Consider the following 21480-nt stretch of genomic DNA (forward strand, 5'->3'; position numbering starts at 1 on the left):
CTTTAATTGTTAAATATTGCATTTAACAGAAATGTGCTCATAAGTATCTTGGAATAAGTCATTTCAGCATCAAAAAAGGAAGTATAAAGTGAATATAGTCTCATAATATATTACTAAAACCCAGCCCTTCCCTATGAACAGGTAAAATGTGGTGCCAGGTGGCTAGCTATGTCTATTAAGCGTGTTATGTAACTGTAACCTACTACTCTATATCATGGATTGAATAACATCTTCTTTTGTCGGAACTCATGGTAGTTGAAGCTTGCTCATGATAATGGAATTAAACCTGAAGGGTTAGTTGTCACAGCTTATTAAATATACAACCAGAAACTAGAAAGGTGAATGAACTGTGCAACGCGTGTTCCCGTTATTCCCTGACTGGCAGCAGGGTTTAACCTTTTGAATTTAGCTCTCCCGTGACCCCATGACATCGTAGCGCTGCCCTCCCGTGCGGGATTAAACCCCCACTGACCCTGGCAGGGCACATCACAGATTGGAACATGCTTCATTAGAGACAGATTTAGTTTGAGATTTCTGACCGTATGTACAATGCAGATCAATGTGATAATGAGACGCAGGATGAGAAAGCGCAAGAGGCAAAGAAGGTGACAGAGATTGAGACTGATCCGGATTGGTAGGAGATAAAATCCCTGATTATTGGAGCATACTTTGTATTATCAGGGCAGATTCAAGGCAAAGCTGCAGGTGTACACAGCCAGAGTTATCATGCAAAATATCTAAACAATATTAAAATTAAAGTTTGAAAATCATCTTGACAAAACAAACAAAGATGTTGGCCAGGTAACAATGGACACCCTGTACTGGACCTAATGTGCATAGAGGAGGAAACGGCTGCCAAGGGAGCTTTTTAAACACTGAAAAAGAGAAGGGGGAGGGGGTAGGAATAGAGACAGTGAGAGAGAGAATGAGTGAGCCCCTCTGAAAGCATATATCACCTCTTAATTAACAGGCCCTCTGCATCCTCACTGTCCTGGTCGAGACAGACGTCTGAGGTTCAGCGAGCAGGAAGCTTTAATTTAATATAGCACATTAACATTTAAGTGGTGCTCTCAGCCTGAGTGACTCGCAATAAGGCAATAGGGTTGGGAATTGATCAGGTTTTATGGATCGCAATGACAAAATTGATTCTTCTCATAGCTCCAATGCTCTATCGATCCCCTAATTGATTCCTGATCATGGCATTCTTGGAGTTTAAATCCATGTTTCCATCCAAGGATTTTTCAGGACATATTGCGCTAATATTGTGATAAAAGTAATCAACAGCAAGAGATTTTTACCTTCACATTTACACATGAATAACTGACTAGGTTAAATGATCAGTTCATTTTTTATTTCGAAAACTGTGCTGACTTAAATACAGACATTAGAAGCAAATTGGTTCCAGATTGCATGCCTGAGGCGTTTCATAAATTCACAACCCACGCTTTCCTTTATAAGTGGCTTTTAAGTACACACAAAAAATAGTGCTAATGACCATACCTGAGCCAAGGCTCTGACTTATGAGCAGCTGATTGGATAGCAAAACTCACTCATGCAAAGATAATGGGTTTTCTTAGGGCCGAAACTCATTTCTAGAGAAGAAATTAATGAATTGACTGCGTTTTAATGTGCATAATATCTGAGAAATCCCCATTTAATAAGCAGGATAGGTTAGATCCCGGTAACAGATATTGTGCTCATTAAAAGCTACATATTTGCTGAGTCATTATAACGTTACTATGGATAAGTGTGTCAGCAAACTGTATACACCTCGTTCCATTTATTGGTTTTGCCATAGTTTGGTAGCATTTCTCTTAATCTTCATGTTCCTTCTCTTCCAGCCAAGTGTCCCAGAGCAGCTCCCTGGAGGAGGTCCACCTGGATGGGCTCCCCCCGGCCCCTCGCCTGGTGGAGATGAGGCGGGACCCGGTCCTGGGATTCGGCTTTGTGGCAGGGAGCGAGAAACCAGTGGTGGTCCGCTCTGTCACTCCGGGTAGGTGCTATACTGTGCTGATATCACCACCATGACTCAACAAGTTCATGGTTAAACTCAACACTAAGGGGCTTTAAATCATGCTTTAGAAAGAATAAATGGACATAGGAAAACAAAATGTCATACAATCCATATGCCACAAAGTATGTCAACCCATTTTATTCATTAGTATAAGTAGTTTTTGCTATTATGCATGCTCATAACTGTTCCGTTTTGCATAGTTTCCTGTGTGAGCCATAGTTATATTACTGAAATACTGCCTTTACCTGTATGCATTTCCCAAAGAATAACACATTTTTAGGGTTTGTACGTGTAAAAAGTCCATTCACTCCTGTGGGTATCAAGTGCAGTTTTCAATGCCTGGACTAACAACAATCAACACTGTTGGGAAACAACTGCATCAAGAAAAGAAACAACTGCATCAAACAAAGTACAGAACAAGCATCCAGCTATGCTTTAGTGCAGGAATCTGAAAGTTAGCATGTTTGCACTGAGCGCTTTCATTTGTAACTGTTTACTAAGTGCTAATCAATGCAAACAGTTGCTGTAATGATTGTTTAGAAGGGAACTGTGCAGACTGTTGGCCATGATTGCACAAGTACTATTGACCCCATGCAACAATGTAAATACACATAAATAGTTTTTAAGTGAGAGTAATGCGTATTTAGGTGGTTAAATGACTGCTAAAGCTCTGCTCACAGACCCTGTCAGCTGCGGTGGCTGCACAGTGGCACCAGAATCAATTGCCGCTGAATTCCAAGGGAACTGATGAATATTATAATTAGATTTGTCGGGGCAGAGAGACAGAATGTAAATGCTTGAGGACGCAGCGCTTTATTAGTGGTCACACCCATTGCTTGTGTCAGGAGTCGGAAACACCCAAATGACCTGCAAGCTGCAATCTGTGGCTGACAGACTGAACCGCTCCATGTGATCAACCACAGGCTTGTTTGCTTGTGTTTTGTTTGCATATAGGCGGTCCATCGGAGGGGAGACTGCTGCCAGGCGATGAGATCATCATGATCAACGATGAACCCGTCAGTTCTGCTCCCAGAGAACGAGTCATAGACCTCGTCAGGTGAATACCAAATACCATGTGATATTTCAGAATCAAAGCCTTAGTAGTTAAGTTCATGTGAATAAGGTGGTTGGTGTGGTAAATAAATACAAAAAGCCACTTCCCAAAGCCTGTTTTGAAGGTTATTGATAGCCTAAAGGACTTAAAGGGTTTTGATTAATTCGATTTTTTTATAGATTTTATCATTTTAATATGTGGTCCTCAAAGCAGTATGCAATGCATCGTCTGCATGTTAAGATAGCTAACTACATTGTTAATACAGATTATTTTGGGGTAAATCAACACTTTTAAATTTGTCATAAACCATAAAATCAAGAGAACAGTTGGTTTCAAAGAGGCCAGTTGGTCTACAAAATCCCTTGGTTTAATATTCCAATCCGGAGGCTGTAATATTGGATTGTATCATTGTAAAAAACTTACACAATTTCAAAAACATAATAAAGGATAACTAAACAGCCTGTGTGACAAAGTCCCAGTCATTAGCATTGATTTGCTTTTTAAAATCTCATTATTAATTCCTCCAAACTGTGAGGAACTCTAATGAAGTGCTTGCCAAGTATTAGTCATGCTCTACTCATTGGCTTATCACACAAGCTTTGTCATTATCCAAAAATATTCAGCATTAATAATAAGAAAGAAAAAACGAACCCGCCATTCCAATGTGTGCGTACAGTCTTGTTTTGAAATACTGAGTGTGTGTGTGCTTGTGGTTTTAACTGTGTATACTTTAATCGGTGATTGCCAGAGGCAACTCATTCCATTTCAGCCAAGCTAATCAAGTCCCTTCCACTTGTCGGCCATTGTTGTTCACTGTGATTGTTGTTTTTTGATGATTTTATTTGACTCTTTATTTGATTTGGGGTCCTTCTCGCTTCAGGAGCTGCAAAGAGTCTATCATTTTGACTGTTGTCCAACCCTATCCTGTGAGTACATCATCTTTTTGCTTTGTCAGCCTTAAGGAAATGTGTTTATCATATTCATTTATCAAAAAATAATCCTTAAATCACTTTGTATTGTTGTTCTAAATACAATGTTTTGTCTGGGCCTGGGCTGGGTTGACAGACTAATGCAATCCTGATATTGTTCTTTTTTTAATGCATTAATTGTTCTTCATGCTCTTCTTTAGATTGTATTTTGTTGTATTGGGGTTGGGTTTTGGTAATATTGCCAAAAAAAAATAGCACTCTAGAATAAGACTCTCTGGAAATTAAAAGTTGGTGTATTAATGTGTTATTGATTTTTCCAATGCTACATTTATAGCTAAAGCTTGAAATGTGTTTCTTCCCTCTCCCTCTGTGCATGTGTTTATCTTTCTCCCTCCATCTGTCTCGCTCTGTCTCTCGGTCTCTCTTTTTGGACGGCTGCCTCATAGTCCCCTAAGTCAGCGTTCATCAGTGCAGCCAAAAAAGCCATGCTCAAGTCCAATCCGGTCAAAGTGCGCTTTGCAGAGGAGGTCATTATAAACGGCCAGGTTCCAGTGAGTTCTAACACACACACAAGCATTTACACACACACACTCTTATGTATGACCTATAAAGGCAATGCCAGATGGTTACAACATAAGACAAACAGTTTAGCTATGTCAGATTAATAAGATCATCTTGAAAATGTGCTATGAATGATACAAATTCACGTATGAACTATTCTATCAGAGACTACAAATTAAAATACTGATCATGTTCCTCATTTGCAGAACCCGGTGAAGGACAACTCTCTGCTGTTCATGCCAAATGTCCTGAAGGTCTACCTGGAGAACGGGCAGACCAAGTCTTTTCGCTTCGACAGCAGTACCTCTATCAAGGTGTCTTGTGTGTGTGTGATTGAGTGTGTGCTCCATCCCTTAAGGCACATTCGGCAAAATTAGCCGTCTCTGCAGCATCTATAATTACGAAGGGAGAAATTCATTTTGCAGTGCAAATTAGTGTGTCTCTGTACGCACACACACAGACCATGAAATTCAATCACTTAGTTCCATTTGTTTGAGCAACTCATTTATTCCGGCAAGGTGGCAAAGAGCATATTTACATATTTAGACCTGGAGCTTCAATTGCGATCCACTGTGGTTTCCAGAGTTAAGTGGAGAAATTGCTGAGTCACTGCTATTTTTAGCTTAACTGCAAATACTTCAATGTTATCCTATCAAGACTTTAAGTTTAATATTGATTAAAAATTCAAAAAGCATTATTTAAACAGGATTCCTTAATTCCACTTCTTAAATGATCAAACTTAGCACTAAGAATCCGTTTTAGTCATGCAACTAAGCTAGCTAGCTGGCTAAGCTAACAGTTATCCACAACTACAGTGATATTAGCTGATAAGCTAATGTTAGCTAGCTATAAAGAAGGGTCATTTTATTAAAGAAGCAGATTTTCTTCTCAACATAAGACTTACATACATCAAATATAACATTCTCTTGTATGCAAAATGAACAACAGGCTTTAATTATAAACAGTTACACCACAGAAAAAAACGCTTATTCTAACTGATTTTTTTTTTTTAAAGCACAAAGTAAATGATTACACCCCTTTGGTAGCAAAACACCTTACCTATGCTGTCACCTTGTTTCTTTTATTTTACAGCTGAGAAATTACCATCTGAATAGAAGTCTTTTCCATTTGCACATTTTCATCTTGGGAGATTTTTCTTCAAGGTTTTTTCTTCAACCAAAAAGTCCACCACTGGATATGCATTTTGCTAAATCTGTTTTGAAAGTTCCCCTTCTTATTCTAAGCAGGTTGTGGGTATGCTATGCCATGTTTTCATTCCTGAAAATGTAAAAGATAGTAAAATAAAAACTCAGGGAAACAAAATATTGATCGATTTGTCCCAAAATATTCTACACTAACTAAATAGAGAAGTAAAAACTGGCTGGTGGTAGTGAGGCCTGAAGAGATCTTCCATGGGTTGATGCATACACATAATTGTTAAGCACTATCCTAATTAAATAAACTTTTATGTATTCACTTCAGGATGTGATCCTGACCCTGCAAGAGAAGCTGTCAATCAAATGCATCGAGCACTTCTCCCTGGTGTTGGAGCACCGAACGGAAGGTTCTGAAAGCAGACTGCTCCTGCTGCATGAGCAGGAGATGCTTACTCAGGTAGGACATCTCTGTCCTCTTCATCACTTTTTTTTTGTCTCCTTTCAATCAGACAGCAACATGCACACAGTCCTGCTCAGCATTCCAGCAGCATTTGGACCCCAGTGTCATTTATCAGCGCTGGCACAGCAGGGACGACAGCTCGCATTACACCTACTCCCCCTACACACGCAAAAATGCATCAAAAACTCACACACACTCACCCAGAGTGCCCGCTACATGCTAATGAGGTTGCGGGATCACAAGTGGACAGTTTTAATATTCATAACCACACAGTTTAGATGTGAAGGCCTGCACGTGGAACACACAATGGCAATTTAAGAGTCACTGACATGCTTGATCAAACACACTCCATACTATAAAACAGCTGAGTGTCAATCTCGGTGACAGGTTAGTGGGAAAAGGCTGGTAGTCCTTGAAATAGAAAAATAAACTCCATTGCCCTCCCTACACTTGCACATTACATAATTTATCAACTATAATCAATATTTAAAAGAAGATGCTGGTCTTGTGGTTTTGTCCTGAGGAAGAAATGGAATCAAATTCACGGACAACCACTGCAAGCAGGTTGGCTTTCTCAGGGCTACTGCTGCTGAACTAAATAAAAATGGGTTTTGGTTGTAATGTGGTTTGAATAACACTAAAATGGCACTAGTCTACTATATATACTGCCAGGGCTTCAACTGCTACATCTGCTATTATTAATCTTTCTTTAACAAGACCATTTTTCTGCATAATAATTACTTGACTTTTGATGTTGAGGTATATTTTGCTGCTAATACCGCCATACGGTTAATTAAGTCATGTTTGTAATACAGGTTATGGATTATATTTCCATCTTTTTGTGCTAGTGCCCCATCAATTCTGTATTGCACTTCCATTGGGAGAGAGATTAAAAATCCTATTTCAGCCTGACATGACATGACCTGACGTTTAGTATGGGTCAGTCTCTAATAACTCTGGAAACTACAATTCCTATAATGCAACTACAGACTGCCTTACATTAAACTCTTCATGTCTGGAGAAATCCCTACACATACTTGCTTTATACCAAAAATGATTGAAAACCATTGTGTGTTTTTTTCCAATGTTGACCCTTCTCTTTTTTCTTCATGTCTCCTTCCTCTTGGGCTCCCAGGTGACCCAGAGGCCCGGCTGTGACAAGATGAAGTGTTTTTTTAGGATCAGCTTCGTGCCAAGGGACCCTGTGGAGCTGCTGCGGAGAGACGCTGTGGCATTTGAATACCTCTATGTACAGGTGGGTCTACTCTGTGAGAGAATGTGACAGGATGGATGCTTTCAAGACACAAATTGCCAATAAAGTCCCCCATTAAAAACACCCTTACTGTCTACCATAATAAAATGCTTACCCGTGGGTTCCTTTGATAATTAGTCAAGTGAAATATCCTGAGAGAAGAAGAGCTAATCATTGCTCACCAGTTTGCACTTCCGAGTCCTTCACGAGGGACTTGAAACTGTATGCCTTTGAAAGAAGCAAGCCACAAAGGTTGAAAACTGTTTATAAATGCACTTCACAAGCCCAAAAACTTGACTTTAAGATAACTTTGCCCTCCGTTTTTCCATAGAGTTGTAACGATGTGGTTTTGGAGCGGTTCGGCCCGGAGCTGAAGTACGATGCCGCACTACGATTGGCCGCTCTGCAGATGTACATCCTCACGATGACAACCAGACAGAGCCAGAAAGTCTCCCTGAAATACATCCAGTAAGTGTGTGTGTGTGTCGTGTGTCGTGTGTATCTGTAACTTTTGGATCTGATCCTTCAATAATGAATTACAGAGGGAGATGGGGTTTTTAACAATTTTGCAGAATTTTATCAGCGATTCATTGTCCCATTTCCCTTCCTTGTTTGGAGATATATTCAAATATTCAAATCGCATCGGAAAGAAATATCAACATGCCTTAAAAACATTGGGTATCTCACACAAACAGAATTGTTCGCAATTTCTCCAGATATAAGAGAATTTCTAGTAATAGTAGTAGCAGTAGTTAGAAACATTTGACTGCTTATTATAAACCATGTGTGAGGTCTAGCAAAAATGTAGTGACTTAATGCTGCAAATCAATCTCCCCTCAACAGAAAAGAGTGGGGTCTGCCGCTGTTCCTCCCCCCTGCCGTGCTGTCCAGCATGAAGGAGAAAAACATCAAGAAGGCTCTGACACACATCCTCAAAACCAACCAGAACCTCGTGCCTCCAGGGAAAAAAGTAAGCAACTCTCCTTAGTCTTTGTTTGCCCTTGTTAATAAACTCCTGACACACCGACATGCACACAAACACAGTCTGTGTGTGTTGTGACGCAATATCCCAAAATAGCCTCGCTGCCAAACACCACCTTGTTAAGGTTCTCACCCTTGTCAACCTCAGAACCTTTGTCGAGCCAAACCTTGAATACTAATGAGAGTTATATTCATTGTGCATAATCAAATATTAATATTCACACGCACATGTCTTGGTCAGGGGCCGCTTCTGCAACTTCAGCTCAACTTTGGAGCTCTTTTTTAAAACTGTTTTATTGGTAAAGGCATTCATCCTCATATTTATGATTACTTATCCTCATAAGTAATCCATGCAACAGTTTCCACATTAGAAAAAGATTTCAGATCAAATAGGGTTAGCTACAAGAAAGAAATCTCATTTGAGCAGTTAGAATAATGTTTGCTTTCTCTCTAAAATGTGTTATTGTGAATCATGAATAAAAATAAGTCCTGTGTTTTTATTAAAAACACATCTGTGCGTCTTAAGATTGCTGTCGGTCACATGTGGCCCCATAGTTTATTTTGAGACAATCCCACAAACACCATCATGCTTTCATCACAGAGCCAAATACTGTATGTATTAAGCCCTTCTGACCAAGACCTAGAGCTCAGCTGTTTTAGGAAATTACTTTTCAAATGATGTGATATATTTTTGGCCCCTTTTTAAAGATTTCAGTAGTAGTGTTGTAGTGTTTCTGAGTTGTTGGGATTTTAACTAAAATACCATGCATTTTCAGGGGGAAATGTGCAGTTTTATAAATATGTAATCAATCCTTCAGTTGTACGGCTCACATAAAAATTAAAAGGTCAAAAGTGTATCTGATAGAGTTTGCCAAAGACTTCCGCGCATATTGTTGTTGTTGATTTTTCACTTTTCTGCTGTAAAAGCACTACTTTCCAGCTCAAGCCAGTAGGTGTTTTCATTTCAAGTCAATATTAGGGACACATGAAAGAAAAAAAGAAACATAAATTCAAGTTTTGTATTAATGATGAGAGTTTTTTTATAAGATATAAAGTCTCCAAGCCAGCATTTACTGAGGCTGAAAGGCCGACATAACTCATCAGCACGTCTCTAACTTAACTTGCCTTACACAGCTTCATGTGGTGGGTGTAGGAATTTATTTCACACACCTGGTCTCAATATTTGTGTATAAAATGTCAGGCTTACCGGAGGGATATTGATCTCCTCCCCCTGAAGCCTGCAGCAAGTATGATGTGCAGGCTGATCATTTGCATTCACAGTGACAGCTGATATCCAGTCCGCTCATTAGGGAGAAAGACGTCCAAACAACATCAACACACTGACAAGCTACCCAAAACATTGACGCTGCATATTAGCTCTCTTGTTACGGCCTTGAATTTATCAGACAGCTCACTTTCTTTTGTGGAAAGACTGAGCAGGAATTAAAAAATCAAATCAGTAAATTATTTTTAATGGAGATGTCTGGCAAGGTGAAACAGCCCATTAGCCCTTTGTGTCTGAGACTAATCTTAAATTTAGGTGCAACCAGGAGAATGTACAATAGATAAAGTCCTGCGGACCATTAAAAAGTTATTAAGGGCATTGGATTTATTGTTAAAAAATGTATTGTTATTGTCTGTTACAATAAAATTAGGTGCATACAGTACATAGACACAGAAAGAAGAATACGTTGAAGAAAAGGAGTAAATTATAGTACTATTATAAAAAACTATTATGAATTATATCCTAAACTAGTAAGTACTCCAGCTGTAGAAACCTGTGTACCATATACATCTGAGTAGTACTGTTAGTGATATAAATGTATAGAAATGAAGAATTACAAATGAATACAGAAACCATGGCATAGATATGTGTGTCTCTGTGCAGGCATCAGCATAAATGCACTTTAAAGTTGAAAATCTCATTGACTCTAAACGGCTGAGCACATCCACACAATGGAAAATCAGCAGCCCGGATCAGAATGGCTCCAGAGTGCTTTACATCATAGCATTAGGAGGTAATTGTTCAGGTGGAAGTGATTCTGGTTTTAATGCTTACTTATATATTTCACTTCTGTGCAGCTGACCGCTTTGCAGGCCAAGGTGCATTACCTGAGGTACCTCAGTGAACTCAGACTCTACGGAGGGAGGGAGTTCAAATCAATACTACTGGTAAGACCATTATTCTGAGAGGAAAGTTTCGAACTCTATCTTTTCGGATAAACACCTGGTTTATTTTTCCGCAGCAAGGGGAGAAGCAGACAGATGTGACGCTGTTAGTGGGCCCCCGCTACGGCATCAGTCATGTCATCAACACACGGACCAACCTAGTGGCCCTGTTGGCCGACTTCAGCCACGTGAACCGCATCGAGATCCTCACTGAGGACGAAACCAACGTCCGGCTGGAGCTGCATGTCCTGGATGTCAGGGTGAGCACAGATCTGTCAGAAAGTGCCATAAAATATAATTCTACCCTACAGGAATAAAAATAGGTGTTGTTTTTTCAGCCCATCACGCTGATCATGGAGTCCAGTGATGCCATGAACCTGGCCTGTCTGACAGCAGGATACTACCGCCTCCTAGTGGACGCAAGGAGATCTATCTTCAGCATGCCCCTATGCAACAGCATCGGAGGGGATGACCCTAGTGAGTTAATGTGTGCATGTGTGTGTCAGTGTGGATTTTTTACTCATTTATGCATTTCAATAGTACATGTACAGTTCAACGCGTGTCTATGTTTTAATTGTTTCCCGTGAAATGTTTTAGGTTGTAGCAACACAATCTATGTCCTGGCAGAGCACTCAGATATTCAGAAAAAGTTGAGGAGAACAAGACTTGCAGGCTTAAAATTTGATGCTTCACAGTGCAGTGTAAAACCTCAGAAGTCTCAGAAGAAGTGGAGCACTCCAAAAAAAACCGAGCCACTTTAAAATTTCATCCACATGAAATATAAAACACATCACATAATTAGGACTTTTATTTCTGCTCCGTGCAGGTCAGGATCGCGTCCTGGAGTGGCCGTACAGCACGTCTTTGGGGGACAATGAGGAGGCCCCCCCCAGCCAGGGAGAGGTGTACAACAGGAACTCGCAGTATTCAGACAACGGGCAGAGCATCCCGTCTTACTTCAACGATCAACAGAACCCCGACAGAGACCTTGGCACTCGCAGAAGTCCGCTACCTCCTCCTCTTCCCCCAGCGACCAGACACAAACCTCAAGACTCACCTCGGAGTGCTAAGGTGTCATTTATTTTCGGGGGGGACCCTCCTTTGAACCGGCCCAAGAACTTAGGCTATGAGAGGCTGATGGAGAGCCCTGAAGTCCCCGAGCACAGACCGCCATACTTGCACAACAACACAGACTTCCGGCCTCAGGACAGGGTGCCGTTTCAGTTCAGCGGCCTGACGCACGTGTACAGTAACATTATAACTGAGGAGGGGGGGGAGGAGCCGCTTCTGAGGGACCTGTTTTACCGCGACACGACGGACGACGCAGAGGATGATGACGACGATGAAGACTCCACAGGCGGGACACCCGTGACTGAGAACTGCGGCAACCAGGGAGGGTTAGCGACGGCCACCTTCCTCACGCTGTCCGGTTCCACCGACGACATCATCGACCTCACCTCCTTACCTCCCCCCGAGGGAGACGACAGCATGGACGAACCGGAGGACGACACGCTGCTGCAGACTCTTAACCTCGCCATCGCAGCCCCGCCTCCGGGTTTTCGGGACAGCTCGGACGAGGACGGCGCACCGGAGGGAAGGCCGCTAAGCACACGGGAGAACAACGACATCCCGGTGTCGTTAATCGACGCCGTTCCGACTCATGAGGAGGCGGAGGGTAGCAGGGGAGGGGAGAGAAGGCTGGATAATGCAGTCATGAAAACTTTACTGGCAGTGGAGGCTCTGTCTGTCTCTGAGCAGAGGCCTCCACCACCGCCACCCCCACCACCCAGCAACAGCAACAGCAATCCAGGTATGTTTATACTCTTGTTTACTTTTACCTTTTAGTCATTATTTGTTGCCATTAATGTGTTTTATCCCTACCGTTTAGCTTTACTTCTGTGCCTTCTTGCCTCCTTTCATTTAGTAAAAACACATCCATGACACCAGGATACGTGCCTTCTCAAACTTAAACGTATTGACCCATATTTAACTTCCTATCTCTGATCTTCTAGGAGCGTACAGGTCTCGAGGCTTGAGCGCCGAATCGTCCTCAGATTCTGGGAATGAGACCAACTCCTCGGAGATGACGGAGATCTCTGAGCTGGCCGCCTCTCACCGGCTCAACGAGAGCCACATGCGTCTCCTGGTAGCCACGAGGGAGGGGTACCAACCTTTACTTGAGGAGAAAACTGATTTCCCCGTGTCACCCACCCCAGTAGGGACAATACAGAAGAGACCCCGTAGTCCGACGCGACACCTCCACCCTCCAGCAGTTCCCCCACGGCGGAGCCCGCTATTGGACACTGCTTCATCATCGGGGCAAGACACGTTGGTGTTGAGGACCCAGACTAACCTCTCAGCAACTCTGCAGCGCCCCAGTTCAACCACACCAGGAGGCAAGCATCACAAGAAGTCTGCAGACTCCAGCGGGAAGTACAACACCTTCAGCACAAGGGAGGGGCACCGAGGGGAGGCTGGAGGGAGCCGCGTCCATCTGGAAATGGACCAGCGCACTTCCTTCTGCGAGCGAGGGGAGAGTCAACGAAGACAGAACTCTTTTTTGGTAGAAAACTCTGCAGCTGAGGCCATTGCAATGAACAGCCTCCCCAGGGAGCAGCACACACTCCCCCGCCCTCCCTCCGCCTCCTCCAATCGCATGTTAGATGCTGGGGACGATAATGGAGCGGCGGCTCTGGAGCAAGACGAACATCTAGTCGTTGCTTCACTGCTGTCCCCGACCAAACAGTCCAGAACAGGGGGGTCCGAGCAGGGATCGGACATGCAGAACGATCATCAGCCCATTTCTCGACAGCAGAGTGTCGCACGCCTGTGCGAGTACCATCTGGCAAAAAGGATTTCAAATCTGCAAGGAGAAGCCCACAGTTCCCTCCAGGGGTCTCTGTGCTCCTCATTGGATGCGGGGGGCAGCACCAACAGCAGTGCCTGCGCCACCCCGACCGACTCCCCTCTCGGCCCTGGCGCGGTTGAAGCAAAACACCGGCATTCGCAGAGACAACCGCTTTCTAGCTCCTCCTCCTCGTTGCTCAGGGTGCTAAACCACGAAGATAACAAACCGGGGATGTCTCGCGGCCAGAGCGCTCAGGGGAAAGACCTCCACCCTCATGCGGATCCGGCGCTCCTACGGAAAATGCTGCCCAACATTCACCCTCCCGCCGCCGGGGCTGAACCAAGCCGGCCCTCTTCAGCCATGCTGTCTAAGCATAAAGAGACCACAGGTACTGGGAGCAAGAGGCCCCACAATGATGTGCATGCTAAGCAACAGACCTGTTTAAAGGGGATGAACCAGAAGGAGGGCAGCGAGGCCTACAGACAGCTGATTAACTATCTAACAGTCAGCCAGATGCATCAGGGAGGGAAGCTGCACAGTGCAGGCATGGGAGGGGCGGTAAAGAAGGACACCAGGCGCTTTATTACTAGCAACCCTCAGCTTGTGGAAATGGTTAAGAATAGGAGCAACACCATAACTCGCTGCCCGTGTATGCCTTCCTCGATATCCTCCCCGTTCCTCAGCCCAAATTTAGTCACCCCGAACCCCACGCTGCTGGCAAATAAAACCCCTCAGTCATACCATTCTGCCACGCTTCCTGCCAAACTCAAGGGGAGTCTCGACATGCATGCTCAGAGGCTGAACGAGAGTCTAGATTTAAGGCCGGCTGCGGCAGAGAGGAGAAGCTCCTTTTCGGGCCTGGAGAGTGAACTAGAGAGGAGTGGTATGGACCCGGAGCAATTCCTTTCGCTGTATAAGAGAGAGGGCTGTATCAGTCGCGATGGGGGTTTCAATACTGTTGGAAACCGTGACAGTGGGGGTACCAATAACCGTCCCCCACCTCGGTCAAGAAGCCAACCTAGTAACAGCACTGAGGACTGGTTCAGGTCAGACCCGAGGGCAAAGCATGCAGCTCGTCAGTCTCCTCATTCTCGTCCTAATGATTCTCTCTATTTCTCTGCCGCCCCCAGTGTAAGTGGTCAACGGGCAGACCTCAACACCGTCTCTCTAGGAAGGGGAGACCACCCTTCAGCTTTTAGCAGGCAGATATCTACCGGCAATAGGGCTTGCATTACATCTCCAACTCCCAACCCGCCTCCTCCACCACCTCCCACACCACCTCCTTTGTCTTCTCCCTTGCAAGCCAATGCTAGATCCAGCAACTGCACACAGGATAACATCCCCTATTCTGTCCAGGCCCGGCAGAACCACATTCAGGCCACTAACCCGCAGACGGATCCCTTCTGCAATAGCCTGCAACGGGGCCGGGAGCTCAGGCGCAGCACCAGCAACGTGACTGGCGGCTCTGAGAGCGTGGAGACTCTGTTCGATAAGCCCACACGGAGCCGGAGCCAACAGCCGTTGTCACCATCTGTGCCCCAGCAAGGTGAGACCAAAGTCCAGCGCAGGCCGACGAGGAAGCGGCTCTCCAAGAGCTACTCCCAGGGCTCTGTGTCTTCCAACACATGCTGGTCTACCGGCAGCAGGATAGACAGCAGAAGGGCTTCTGTGGCGTTTCCATTGCAGAAACACATGAAGGGCTCTCAAAAACTAGACACCAGTCCCTGGAGATGCAACGGGCCTTTTAGCTACTGCTTCTTCAAACGTAAGTGTGAGGGAGAGGACGATGAAATTGAGTGGGAGAGTACCAGAAGAAGCCGTGGTGGCAGCGATATGGATAATGGCGGTGCAGCTGCAGCCATGTCGCCCTGTAGTGCAGCCGTGGATGTAGCTGGAGAGCAGCTGTATGGAGAGGTCCTCAATAACATGAGCTTTAGCGACCGGCTCGCCCGAATCAACGCACTCAAGGACCGGATGTACGGCTTCCCGTCCGGCTTCGTCGATGTCCGCCGTGACGCCAGCGAGCTCATCGCTCTGGTGAGATCCAGCGTAGGTCGCTGCGATCGCGGAGCCCAGATGCCCCTCCAGGATGTTTCCCAGTACAAGCAGCTCCTCTCCGTGGAGTCGAAAGAATTAGGCCGGGCATGCCGCAGGATGGCGCAGGCTCACAGCAGTCCTGAGGAGATGCTGCTAGCTGTGACATGTAGCTTCCAGGTGCTGTGCTGTCTCTGCGAAGCCTGCATGTGTCTGGTGAGGGGGCTCGGAGCTTCAGCCTCACACCAACAGAGAGAGGTCGTTGCAAAGGTGGACGAGGTTGTTATGAACTACATCTGTCTGCTCAAAGCGGCTGAGGCTGCCACCGTGGGAGCACCAGGGGAGCACAGCATGAAGGCCCTGGTCCGCCACTCCAGCACCATGTCGGCCATTGCGAACGCACTCACCCGCTCCCTTAAAACGCTGCTTAGCAAGTAGAGGCTACTCTTTATGCTTTATAGTGTGGCCTACGCAGTCAGTAGAAGTCTGTCTTTAAGCATCATGTTAGTTCTGCTGGATATATTTTTCATACAAGGTCTAGACGATCTCCATATCAAAACCAATAAAGTGTAGTTGCAGTTGAACATTACACAAAATAAAGAGTAAGATGCTGAAAGGCAGTCCCTTCTGACTGCCCTTGCTTTTTTCTGATGACAATATTGTAATGTTTATTTACAAAGCCATACTGTCACAGACCTTTGTAATATCATATGTACCTAATAGATACCCTTTTACCTGTGCATTATGTTACTTATTTTAAAATATGTATATAATGTACATAAATACAATATATAACTATATTATTTGCCGTAGCAGTGTCAAGAAGCAAATGAGCTAATATTGTACCATGCTGGAATAATTCACTTTCAGTTCAATCAGTTCAGTAAGTGCAGTCTTACTACAGATATTTACTATTAACCTGTGGAAATGTGTCACTGTCAGTCAAGTGAGGAAAGTGTGGTTGTCTCTTGCAAGCTAAGAGAAATATCTGTCAGAAATGTTGAAAACACTGCACTGCATCTACCACAGCTTCATGATTTACCACATAGATTATTTTCTGAATTATAAACAGTATATAAAGCACTATTCCCAAAAAAGGTAAATATATATACATATAATACTCTGTTAATATTAACAATCTAGATTTTTTTATTTATTACAAAACATGTCAGATTGAACACTGTGTTAATTATCTCTAATAATTTATTTATATACGTTTGTGTGTTTATTATCTTATGTTTTGGAATAAGTTGTGTGCACGAATGATTTATTATTCCACACTCTGTATCAGGATGCAGTAATGTATCTTGAGAAGAAATACAATTCCTGTTTTTTTTTTTCAATAATCCACCGACCTATTAAAAAACATTTTACAGATATTGTTGCCATGTGTCTCTTGGTTTGAATGGTTTAATGTAGCATGCTAGTATATAATAATGCTTTGAATGCAACGTAGACATCTTTTTAGTAGTTCCAGATATTTTACGTCAACTTTTTGTACAAGTTTAGGGTTGACGATGGCTGCAGATGGCCTTTAAACTCAAGCCACTGGATTTAAATTAGATGAAGTAATAGTTTAATACAAGTTGAAAGTGTGGGGTTAAATAGATTATACATTATAATGGATAATTTGAGTGAGTAAAGGTTATGTGTTGTCATTATTCCTCTTACTAAAATAAAATGTTTATGAGTGGCCCCAGCTGTATGTACCTGATGGAAAACAAATACACCATTACACCAACAAGGAGGGAAGACTTATGAACCTGCTGGTTAGCAAGTATTAAAACTAAAATAAATAGGATAACTGAGGCATGTGAGTGTAGTGACATCTTATTAAAAATATGTTTAAAATGTGGTTTTAGCAACATTAATATTAGGACACAAATTGAATGACAGATCATGAGTACTCCATGCAGTCTATGCTTAAGATGCGTTAACGCACTCTACAAATACTGACATCTAAAGGAAAATAATACAAAAAGCACTATAATGCGCGTGTGTACTCATTTGTGCACGAGCCAAGCGTGTGTTGGTCACGTGGTCATTTCCCCCAAGCAGTGCAGCTGTGGGGGAAGGACCTCATTAGCATTTTGGGCGCCTGTTCTCCACATGCTGCAACGGCAACCAATCAGATCGTCGGATTCAGCAAAACCCAGCCCCCGTTGCAACTCCTGTGGCGCGCTTCATCAGCATTGTGCTGGCGGTGAAGCAGACAAAAAGTTGTCAGTCTCTCTTCACCTCTTGATGCAACCTTTACTAGAGCAGGGACTTTTTGTAGTTAAATTCAAGCACTTTTTTACTTTGTATCGGACATTTGCGAGCTTTGAAACAGCAGCGACGCGTATGAAAGCGACTAATAGTGGGAATTATCTACTGTTACCGTGGAAAAGTTACTGTCGTTACCCCGTGGGGTTTAAAGTTCAGCTAGCGTCCCTGGCTGCTAGCAGGTAGTTAGCTCCGTAATTAACAGATAACTTGTAACAGAATGGCAGCTGTGTGTCAGCCACGACGTGCATTGGTGGAAATCCCTGCTCCACAACCCAAAATTGCAGGTAAGCCTTAAATAGTTTTACTTTAGGCTTCAAATAGTCCTGTTATGTGTGTTCTTTGTGAAGGACCCGCCACTTTGCTATCATGCTAATGTTATCACAGGAGCGCGCCTACAGGACTAGTAGGCGGTTAATCTACTATCAACACAACTGTCAGTTCATCCAACTATATGGTGGCACATCCTTATTTAAAATGCAATTCCTACTGTCTATATAAGATGCTCTGTGTTAAGAATAACTATGAATATGATTGTTAAATTCAATTCTTCTTTTAACAGCACGCATTAGGAGGTCATATCTAGAGATTTTAAGTGCTCGTTTGGCTCCATCTCCACTTCCGAAAGGGAGAAATGCAACTGCAAACACAAAGCGTGTGCACTCGTGTAAGTATGAAACGAAACCACGATCAATTCACCTGCAGTAGCATTTGTTTGCTTTTTTGAGCTGGTTAAATGGAGGGGGGGGGGGGGATGATAAAAACGAGTTGTGATTATTAGTTTAAAGTCCTGTCTCCATTGTGACTCAATGTTGGGGTAATTGGCAGCATCAATGAGATTTAAAATTAGTCAATAAAAGTTTATCTGCATCTACCTGCCCAGTAATTAATTTCTAAAGGTAATGACAAAACATTTGCAATATTAACTAGTGCAATATCCAAATTGTAGGAAGTGCAGTATTTGATAAAAGCAAAATATGAAGTCCATGCTTGCGATCGGTACTTGAGAGACCTAATTTAAAAATCCCTGCTTGGTACAGACCCTCTTAGTTAAAAATGATCATGTGTGGTCTACACATGATCATTTTACCTACTTTTCAATGAGAAAATGATTGTAATTCCTTCTAATGTCGTATCACAATGGCAATATCAGTCAAATTAATCACAATTGCTTATTTTATCCAAATCATGCAGCCTTCTCTGGGATTATTGTAAGCCTCCTGCAGATTTGTTATTTATCCTATCATTGTCTAACCATATTCTTTTCTGTTTTTTCAGTGGATTTGTCTATTGGTGGTGTGTGGAGTAAGAGGATAGAGGAGCAGTGTGAGAAAATGGACGAGCACCATACCCCTCTCTCTCAACAGCAGCTTGTACAGCTGATCAGATCCCTCATCCTCGTTGAACAGGTACACACACTGGCCATTTCCCATAACAGTATTAATGACACAAGATGCAACATCCTATGCGAGTAGCAGAAATGTAAAATAACCCAACCTTCACTACATGCAATCTAATCTGAAATGTGTTGCATTTCATCCCAGAGCCAAGAACCCAGGGTCCTAGCGTCTGACCTGAAGTATCTCCAGGAAGACCTGCAGCTGAAGAAAGCAAATGTTTACAGATCCATACCGTACTCGCGGCTCGGCTCCAACAGGGATGCTCACTGCTACAGGAAAGCTTATCCTCACTTGGTGGCCTTTAAAGTGAGTATATGTGGGATTTTTTTTTCAGCAATGTGTGAATCTGCAGATTTAGCCAACTTGTATATAGTATATTATTTAGTCAAAACAAGGAAGATTTGTTAGTTTTTCCAAATCAAGAACTCTTAATGTTGTCCAGTTCTTGTTTGCAGTAATGTAAAATCTATTTTCTATATTATTTTAGACTTTAAATTCACCGCTGCTATTCCTTTTTTCATCGAGCATTTCTAAAAGACAATTATTTTTGTTACTGTTAGTAAAAGCTCCGCCATTTTTACCAGGGTGTTTCACGGTGTAATGCTAAGTTTCCTCCTTCCTCCCCCTCAGGTTTCGTGTCAGGAGTGGGGCCAGGTTTTCCTGAGGAACAAAGAGTGGGATGCCGTTATGGAGCACACGTTACTGGCGTGGCGATACACCAGCGAGTTGCCGCAGTGGGACACGGCGAACCACAATGCTATGCGAGAACAGTGTTACAGCATCTTGGCCTCTCACAGCCTCACCGCCCTGCAGCACCACCAGCCTGAACCCAACAGAGGCCGCGAGCTGCTCAGAAGGTAACACTTTGATCATCACACAGATCTGAGTTGATAGTGTCAATAATCACACGGCAACATCCTCTATAATGAGATTACACTTCTTTGGGATGCATACAATGTGTTTGTATCGTCCTTATCAGTACTTTCAATGACTGTAGCAGCTAAACTGAGATTCAGTCAAAATCAAAATGGTGGTTTTGAGGTATACCTAGCCTCTTTTTGATCTGAAACAAATATATTTCCTGACTGGTTCCCTGGGTTTGGGTAATCACACTCACAATCACAGAAAACCTTTAATGGTTCATCAAACTGAGAAGGTATCCAGAATAAACCTGTCTAACGTTGTTTCTCTCTCTAGGTTCAACTTGGCTCAGATGCACAGCCAGTCGTTTGTGCCCTGTATTCACGAGTTGCAAAGGATTATGGGATGTGCCAATGACTTGTCCATGGATACAAAGTAACTTGAGGAACACTATCAAACCAGCTGGCTGCACCCCCGGTGAAAAGAGTGACTCATGGATGAATTACATAATCTGTGTGTGCCAAAATCAGCGTACGTGGTGTTTCTTTGGAAAAACACGGCAGTATTCTTCAAAGGCCAGCAATCTTAAATGTAATGAAATGTCTTATTTAATCACAGTGCATTTTTGAATCAGCTGGAGAGTATTGTTGGGAGTGACATTTGCTGCATGGCAGACCTCAGGATGTATTTATCGCTGGTTAATGTAATGAACACGCATTAAGTAGCAGCCTGAACAAATGCTGCGTTCAGATGGTGCTGCCACGGATGTATAATTAAATAGTTTGTATATTTTTAGAAAAGCCTTTGCATCGACCGTTGACATGTAAAAGTATGGAATGTGGTGTTGCTTTATAAGGGTGTGTGTGTGTGTGTGTTTCTGTGTGTGTGTCCTCTTGGCAGTACTTGAAACTGTTTGACTGTAGTGGGTTTTTTACATGTGTCGTAGAAAATTGTCTGTCAATGATTGCACTCCTGCCATTTGTCCTAAAAAAACTTGAAATCTTTTGATAAAATAGACTCCTATTTTCAATAAAGTTCTGACTTTAAACTATTTAAAATATTGTTGATTTGTTGTGTTTTGGCTTTACTGCCTGCATTTTTCTAAATTGTATTTCCCAGGCGTTGATAGGGAAATATATGACTACAAATCAAATGTTCATATAGTTTATTAGGTCACATACTCTATCCTGTGTTTTTGTAGTATAGAGGACCATGCTTTCTTCCAGTATGCTTACTGTTCGGTGTAGCAGTAAGTAGTTTTTGTCTGGAATCGATTAGCAGGCAGTGGATGTTGATTAGTGGCCTGGGCCCGCTGATTTGTAAACTGGAGTTCGTAAAGCCCCTTGATTGGAGACTGCGGGTCTAAAAGACGGGACATTGTAGTAGATAATAGGATTAATCAATCAATGCAGTGATCATTCGTCCTCTGGCACTGAGCGCGATGCTGCTGCAGTTACCATTGTACGCCACTAGATGGCGCCAACGTCGCACCTTT

General features: G+C 43.1%; 2 protein-coding genes across 2 annotated transcripts in view; both read left to right on the forward strand.

Moving 5' to 3' along the window:
• The window catches only part of LOC134860663 (FERM and PDZ domain-containing protein 4-like), a 46419-nt gene extending 29615 nt beyond the window's left edge, over nucleotides 1–16804 (forward strand). Inside the window, exons 3-16 of the mRNA XM_063877433.1 lie at nucleotides 1842–1993; nucleotides 2969–3071; nucleotides 3949–3994; nucleotides 4444–4548; nucleotides 4765–4872; nucleotides 6041–6172; nucleotides 7311–7430; nucleotides 7759–7895; nucleotides 8271–8397; nucleotides 10491–10580; nucleotides 10655–10837; nucleotides 10916–11054; nucleotides 11404–12387; nucleotides 12590–16804. Coding sequence (XP_063733503.1) covers nucleotides 1842–1993; nucleotides 2969–3071; nucleotides 3949–3994; nucleotides 4444–4548; nucleotides 4765–4872; nucleotides 6041–6172; nucleotides 7311–7430; nucleotides 7759–7895; nucleotides 8271–8397; nucleotides 10491–10580; nucleotides 10655–10837; nucleotides 10916–11054; nucleotides 11404–12387; nucleotides 12590–15897 — 5734 coding nt within the window. The 3' untranslated portion in view covers nucleotides 15898–16804. The remainder of the gene's footprint in view (nucleotides 1–1841; nucleotides 1994–2968; nucleotides 3072–3948; nucleotides 3995–4443; nucleotides 4549–4764; nucleotides 4873–6040; nucleotides 6173–7310; nucleotides 7431–7758; nucleotides 7896–8270; nucleotides 8398–10490; nucleotides 10581–10654; nucleotides 10838–10915; nucleotides 11055–11403; nucleotides 12388–12589) is intronic.
• An 832-nt stretch (nucleotides 16805–17636) lies between these two features.
• LOC134860708 (uncharacterized) lies at nucleotides 17637–21043 on the forward strand. The gene is made up of 6 exons (XM_063877497.1): nucleotides 17637–18011; nucleotides 18287–18391; nucleotides 19003–19133; nucleotides 19269–19430; nucleotides 19755–19981; nucleotides 20322–21043. The coding sequence occupies exons 1-6, from the start codon at nucleotides 17945–17947 to the stop codon at nucleotides 20422–20424; spliced, it is 795 nt and encodes a 264-aa protein (XP_063733567.1). The 5' UTR covers nucleotides 17637–17944; the 3' UTR covers nucleotides 20425–21043.
• Nucleotides 21044–21480: the final 437 nt, after the last annotated feature.

The sequence above is a fragment of the Eleginops maclovinus genome, chromosome 24, assembly GCF_036324505.1.
Source record: "Eleginops maclovinus isolate JMC-PN-2008 ecotype Puerto Natales chromosome 24, JC_Emac_rtc_rv5, whole genome shotgun sequence".
NCBI classification, from domain to species: Eukaryota; Metazoa; Chordata; class Actinopteri; order Perciformes; family Eleginopidae; genus Eleginops; species Eleginops maclovinus.